This window comes from Sinocyclocheilus rhinocerous, unplaced genomic scaffold, assembly GCF_001515625.1.
Source record: "Sinocyclocheilus rhinocerous isolate Xijiao unplaced genomic scaffold, SAMN03320098_v1.1 scaffold72, whole genome shotgun sequence".
Lineage (NCBI taxonomy): Eukaryota > Metazoa > Chordata > Actinopteri > Cypriniformes > Cyprinidae > Sinocyclocheilus > Sinocyclocheilus rhinocerous.
In genome coordinates, this window is record NW_015628351.1 from 4381691 (window position 1) to 4389276 (window position 7586).

Below are 7586 nucleotides of genomic sequence, written 5' to 3' on the forward strand. Positions count from 1 at the left end.
TTATGAATTTTTACAAGGCATGTGACAATGCGATACGTGCAACAAACGTCTTCCCAAATTCGTAATGAGAATCATTTGTCAACAAAAAGAAGCACTAAGGTCTTCCTGCGGGTTTCTGCCAAAATAAAAGTTGAGAAAAAGCAAGAACTCCATCAACATTAATAAATGTTATTGTAATTTACTGTTGTTCTGTAAAATAACATTTAAAAAATAAAATAATAATTACAACAGCTCTATTAATAAATTTATTGTAACATTTACACATGGTGTTCAGACTAGGATCTATAATATTTTCTAAATATATAGTTTTAAAAGAAGTCTTTTACGTGAAAAACCATATTCGGCCTTCGGCCAAGTGTTTCATTTCGGTGCATCCCTACAACGAGTGTTATCATCACTATGTCGGAGACATGCTAGCTTTCCCAAGGCAGACGAACTTAGAGTGGTTACAATCATCCGGGTTTAAATCGCGCTCAAATTGATTTGATTTTGACTCAATATTTACACTGAAGCTTGCAGGCGGCTATGGTAAGGGGCATGACATTTCCCGACCAGGCGCCGAGTGCTGCCAATCACAGCACACACTGGCCCAGCTAACCAATCACAGCACATTTCGTATTTCAGAAGGCGGGCCTTCATTTGATACAGGAACTATTCGAGCCGTTCATGCCAGACTGTGGAGAGAGGTGTTGTAATGTAAAATATGTGAAAAATAATGTGTTTTTCGAACAACCAAGTATGAGAGCCTGTTCTAGTACACCCCCAAAACAAAATCAAGACTTTGTAAAAGAGCATAATAGGACCCCTTTAAAGGGTTAGTTCACCCAAAAATGAAAGTTCTGTCATCAGTTACTCATCCTCATGTCATTCCAAACCCATAAGACTTTAGTTCATTTTCAAGAAATGAAGACAACCCGAGATTTGTCTGTTACTCCACTGAAAGTCTAAACAACTGAAACTTTCTTGCTCTAAAAACTCTAGAAAAAGATTGTAAAAGAAATCCATATGAATCACACATCAAGAAAGCACATTTTAGCCTCCGTTTACCATATTCAGTGTGCTCTATGTATGTGCACTGATCAATGTTTATATATAAATAAAAGCTGAAATTAAACACATTCATCATATAAAACAATTCTCTTCAGAAAACTTGGATTAAACTGCTCAATTAATATAGATTTATTTTATGATCTCTTTTGAATTTTTTTTAAAGCGTTGAGCTGAATACAGATTTGATGTTCACTTTCGATAGTAAACATAAGAAAATATCGAAAATGCCTGGTGAAATAGAAACTAAGGAACTGAAATTGTAGTTGCCTGTTGTTTGCCGGTTAGCACAAAATGAAGATGATTATGGAATTAGATTGAACATGAAAGAAATACATATAAAATATAACAAATAATATTATATGCATGACCGAGATATTTTGCTTACTCGCTTCAGCATGAAAGATGTCAGCTCAAAAGGTAAAGCCACACCTCCATATCTGCCCCTCCTGGATCCACCTATCACATGTACTGCCTGTGCCTATACTCGATTGCACATAAAACACTGTAGGATGTGTGCTGCTGTGTGTTGCACCATAATCTTACTGCCAACAAGCATGCCTTAACATGTCTTAGATTTATGACTTGGACTGTAATCAAAGAGTCACATTCTTGTCATACCAATCTACATTGTTGTCACCTTGTTCTCACGGTTTCACAGACTGATACTCATTAATGCGTGTGTGCATTAGGCTTGGTTCTGCTTTCAGGACATACTGTTAGCATTCCTGCAGGGGTTACTCATGTACCTGTTAAAGGGTGATGCAAAATCATGCCATCTGACTGCATTGACTGCAGCACCGCCCTCTCTGTTCGCCATTCATGATGAGGTCAGCGTGGGTCATGTTTAAACTACCTAAGGTTGACAAAGGCGTGCCTGAGGAAGTGCATGAGCGAAATTATATTTACTCTTCACTGTGCATTGACACAGAAGTTCACTTTTATACTAGATTGTTCTCATAGGATAGTAAACGTTCTGTTGGATTGTACAGTACAGTGTGTTGGGTTAGTTTTTTTAAGTGGAGTTTTGCTCAACTTGAGCTTGACTGTCATATTGCTGTTGAGTTTTTTTTTTTTTCCACTGTTTGTTACAGATATGAGTCAAACATCAAACTATGTGGTTTGTATGCAGTTATTTTTCTAAGCAATCATTTTTTACAGAATTGTAAAAGTCCAGTTGTTAGTTCGATAATTAATAATAAAGCAATATAACTATTGGAGAAATTGTAATAATTATTATTATTATTATTAATGATGTTGTTGTTTATCATAGATTTGTGCATATATGAGGTGTTTTGGGGTATCTGTGTCAAGTGAGTTCTGGACTCGACTTGTCATGTGCCGCGTCACTGTTTGAGATAACCCCTCTGCTCTGGAACTGCTGGTCTGTTATCAGCCCCCACCACTCCCATCACCCCTCCCTCACACTTACGAAATCAATTCCTATGAATTTCATCTTGTTCCTATGTAAATCACTCTGCTTTTTTACTTAATTGCACACATCTATGCAACGGACATCTCCTTGACTACACCTGTCACACATTTCATATCCAAACACTCTCCACCTACTTGACTGTCTCTTACTTCCTTCTCCTCATCCAGCTCTTTCAGGCTCTTTGTCAGTTAAAACAAAGTACCTGTCAATAAATTTGACCGCTCCACCCCAGATTATGTAACCAAGGCTTATCAGTTGTATTTCGATTGTCCATTGTCCTTCCATCAGACACTCATATGACGACATCTAGCTGCTCCTTTTTTGTATTATTGCACATAATATTTTTAGTGCATAGATGTAAAGATATTTGTAATGATTAAGAATTCACAATCCATCTCAGATTCTATGAAACACGAGTTTAGTGTAGTTGCTAGAATAGATTATGATGAGTATTAATATGCAGAACTATGGTGACAAAGCACTGGAGCTGTGGCCTAGGGGTTAAAGGGTTAGTTCACCCAAAAATGAAATTCTATCATTAATTACTCACCCTCATGTTGTTCCAAACCCGTAAGACCTTCGTTCATCTTCAGAACACAAATTAAGATATTTTTGATGAAATCCGAGAGCTCTCAGATCCTGCGTAGACAGCAATGCAACTGAAATTTTCCCACACCCAGAAACGTAGAAAGGACATTGTTAAAATAGTCCATGTGACATCAGTGGTTCAACCGTAATTTTTACGAAGCTGCGAGAATACTTTTTGTGCGCAAAAAAACAAAAACAAAACAAAAATAACTTTATTCAACAATTCTTCTCCCTAGGACGCCATGATAGATTATCACGACACATGCGCGTACGTTCCTTTGCATGTAAACAAGGCTTAGCGTTGTTTATGTGCAGAGGTACTCTTGATAATGGCGGAAGACGTGATTTGGAGGAGAAGAAATGGTAAAGTTGTTATTTTTGTTTTCTTTGCACACAAAAAGCATTCTCGCTGCTTTGTAAAATTACGGTTGAACCACTGATGTCACATGGACTGTTTTACCGATGTCCTTTCTACGTTTCTGGGCCTGGGAACATTTGCATTGTTGTCTATGCAGGGTCTGAGAGCTCTCGTATTTCATCAAAAATATCTTTGTGTTCTGAAGATGATTCTTACGGGTTTGGAACGACATGAGGGTGAGTAATTAATGACAGAATTTTCTTTTGGGTGAACTAACAATTTAACACATTCTCTGATTTACTGAACTGCTATGCATATGAAACTATATGCCGAGTTTGAGTCAAGCCTGTGTCACAAGACTCACAACTCAATCCCATATCCTCTTCCCCCCATCATTTCTTTTCCATCTCCTGATTGTGCTTTTTAATTAGCAATAGCTGATAACTGGTTAATATATTTGGTCTGCTTGGCCATATACCAAAGTTTGTTCTCAGTGTTTTATAATATATTTTCAAATTTTAACTTGTATAATAGTATCACATAGACTAAAAATATATCAGTATTACACCAGCCATCAGCCACCTGCCCCTTTTTACTCTGAAAAATCCCCAAATAAACAGTCAAATAAACTTCTTCCTGCTACATGCTGTGACATCTCCTCCCGTTTTGTTTCATTGTAAAGAGAAACGCTGATAAATGACTGATAAGTGTTGCGGCAGTGCACGTTTTGAACTCGTCCCATGGTTTCATTTAAGTCCTCCACATTCTTCTTCCCATATTTTCAAGCTTGTGTAGATAACTAGGGCAAAGGGAAAGACTGGAGGATGACATCAGTCTTCTTGAGTGGAAAACAGGGGTGGGCGTCTGAGGGTTGTGTGTGTGTGTGTATATGTGTTGTAATTGGCTACATGCACAGAATATTTTCGGCTTGATCACTACATTGCTCTAATACCTTTGACAAAAATTTGATACCAGTGAAACAAATTGTATTGTCTCTGAATCCGAAGATCCAACTGAGAAAACGTTGAAGAAAAAAAATGCTTCTGTCCTAACAGAAATTGTCTGGGTTATATGAAAGCATACATGTTTATGAGTCATATTAGATTTTTACTGCAGTGCTTCGGTTGAGTTATTTCAGCCTCTGTCTGGAGTTGGTGTGCTCTAATTCTGTGTGTTCCCTGAGGAAACGGGTTACGTTATAAAGCCTGAAATCCCCTTTCAGCTTTTCAGATAAAATTGGGCTTGCTACAGAATCCTGCTGAGAAATGAGGTTAGAGAAGTCTTAGAGACAGGCATGGTAAATCTCGCCCCCTGGTGGTCATTGTATGAACTCACTGTGCACACAAACTTGTCACAGGAAGGGAGGGATTATTGGAAGGCTTTGGGGGGAGGGGCACTGAAGGAGTTCAACAGTTGGCTGAAATGAGCTTGTCAGTTATTGGATGGTTGAGTGTGGTAATATTTTCCTCCTATGAATAGCTTGTGACAATATTTGTTACAGTGCTTGAATGTTACCTTCACTGTACTACAGATGGGGCTGTGGTAATTGTTTATTTCAAGTAATTATTTTTTTAAGTGTTAATTCATGTTAATAATAACTCTTTTATATATGTGTTCATGTTTTTATAAAATTTACTGGTTTATGAGTCTGTTCCTATAGAAATAAATCTCATTCTAAGCTGTTTTTTGTGTGTGTGTGTGTGCAGGAACGCTTCGCAGAGATCTTTGGAAAAGATGCAGTGGCAGAGAGCAGAAAATCACAAGAAAACTTCAAGAAGTGGTTGCTGGCGGGAATGACCTTGCTCACTGGTGTCGTGGTCGGGTCACTCATTGCACAGAAACGCCTGTGAGGATCAGGATAACTGAAAATCCAAATACACCCACTGCTTCATTTTGACCTCCTGCTAACATGAAGGAACTTCAAAAATACATTTGTTTCGGATTTATTTGTTTCCCTTTTATTGCCAAGAAATTTCATGTTTACATCCCACATCCCACCGAAAATGAGAAAAATGACAAAAAAAAGTCTAGGAAAAATGACTAAAAAAGAAGAACATTTGACCAAACCTTCATTCTTTGTGTCTGTAATTATTATTTTTTGTTGTTATAAATAATTATTTTCAGCTTTATCATCAGTCTTTTTAAGTATCCTTATTATTCTCTCGTTTTCAAAGAGACTGGCAAAACTGACAAGGATACAAACATTTTATCTTTGAATCTAATTTAAGCTAATTTGTGATTCTTGAGTTAATGACCCAATGAGAGAGAAGTTGAATCCAAACTGAATCAGAAGCATTCAGTCATTAAATCAGCACTGACATTTCTAAGGAAAGTTGTTGCTGGCTGGAGTGCCAGATATCAGCTCGAGAACAGAGAGGCACCTTTTTGGGCCCGGCACTACATTTGAGGGCCTGCTTCCTCTGTGATCTCTCATTACAGGACAGTGTGGAGAACAGATGAAACATGTCTGTGTGTGTTTTCCCCCAATTATTGTTCTGTTCTTTTTTCCCATGCAAATTTGATGAGGGTTAAATGTGAGTGACTACCTGCATGGACGGGTTTGAAATCCTCTTGAGCATCTAAATTAAAGGACCAACAGTTATGAGAAATTGTTTTGTTGTGAAAGAAAGTTCTGTATGTTCATTGCAGTTTGATGTTTGATTTATTAAACCTAACTTCAGCTTCAGATGAAACTCTTTATACCTTTGAGATTGTTGTAACTAGAGCTAGAGGAGACACAGATACACAAGAAGTGAGCAGGTCACTCCTGATGTATGTGTGGCTACCTTTCACTGTGTACACAGAAAATGTAACAGAAAACAGCAGAAAGAAATTAGATTTACCCATATTGCCACAAGAGCGCTCGGTGTCTTGTATGGTCTTGAGAATGAGGATATAACTAGAATACTGGGGCCGGTTGCATAAACTGCTTAGACTAGTCTTAAAAAGTTAGCCATTTAATTTGTTTTCTTCTAGACTGGTCATAACTGTTTAAAGTCAGTTACAAAAACGTAGATTGGCCCAATTTTAATCAGAAAAGTGAGACTGATTATCTCTTAGCTAACTGCTAGTTGGTCATTAGTTCTTAAGACAGTCTTAACATAGTGGCTATGTTTATGCAACCGGCCCCTGGTCTAGCAGTTGTGACAAGCTAATACTAGTCATTGAGTTTTTGTTTCACTTCCGTATGAAATGTCATTTGCAGTTGTTTTGTTGGTAAGCAGAAGTTTAAGACTTGCAGCACACTTAACTTTACAGAGCCAAGCTAAAATGCTAATCTCACTTTTGGTCTCTTAGCATTCACATTTCCAAGTGTAAATGTTGCTTCAACACAAATATTTGAGCATTCTTTGATTTGTTGAGTTGACCCTTACCGTGTAATGGTCCACGATGTTTATGAATCCTGGCTGACAGACATATATTAGGTAACGTTAGGTCAGATAACATCATGGTGCTGCTGCAAAAAAACAAAAACTTAAGTGTTTGACTGAACTTATTTTTTGTAGCACATTTTTTCTTCTTCAAATTACAATTCTTCATGCTTTTGAAAGCAAACCTCAGAATAGTTGGGATAAATCTCTCCGTCTCCTCACAGCACCTGATTCCCGCCGCCGAATCTCATTTTAAACGCTTTTGCTGTCAGAACGGTTAAGCGCGAGCGTGCAATACGCACCTGCTGCTTTACGCTCAGCTCGTGTCAAACTCGTTAAAGCGCCTGGAGATGTGGAGAAATTATCTTTAGGCTTCAAACCATCATTAATTCAAATAGGACGTCAAGTTGAATATTCTTCGCCTTTTCTGAGTTGTAATGATTGACGAGCGGGTTAATTCAAACACAGGCGATGAAAGCTATGGTGGTACAGGTGTGTTTCAAGCCTTCAACCCCAGTTGGAGATCTCGTGGGGAAGCTGAGATCTTTTGGTGTGTCAATCAAAACATACCAATCATAAGCGTAGCATCCTTTGAGACCTAACGCAGAAAAGAGACGTCTACAGTGTTCCGCGGATCATCAAGCAGGTCTGGAATAAAGATTTTTAGCCTACTCCCTGATCCGCTCTCGGAAGAACTATTAAATGAAATTCCCAGAGCTCGAGTGTTTTGTCTTAAAGTCAACATCGAATCAAAATGTACCCCATTAACTACTACATTTTATTGTTA

The 7586-nt window shown here is 38.0% G+C and overlaps 1 protein-coding gene across 2 annotated transcripts in view; it reads left to right on the plus strand.

Moving 5' to 3' along the window:
- LOC107737630 (bcl-2-like protein 1) overlaps window positions 1–5427 on the plus strand; it is a 23860-nt gene extending 18433 nt beyond the window's left edge. For both annotated transcript variants that reach the window (XM_016549199.1, XM_016549198.1), the window contains exon 4: window positions 5135–5427. In XM_016549199.1, the coding sequence (XP_016404685.1) occupies window positions 5135–5278 (144 nt within the window). In that variant the 3' untranslated portion in view covers window positions 5279–5427. The remainder of the gene's footprint in view (window positions 1–5134) is intronic.
- The last annotated feature ends 2159 nt before the right edge of the window (window positions 5428–7586 follow it).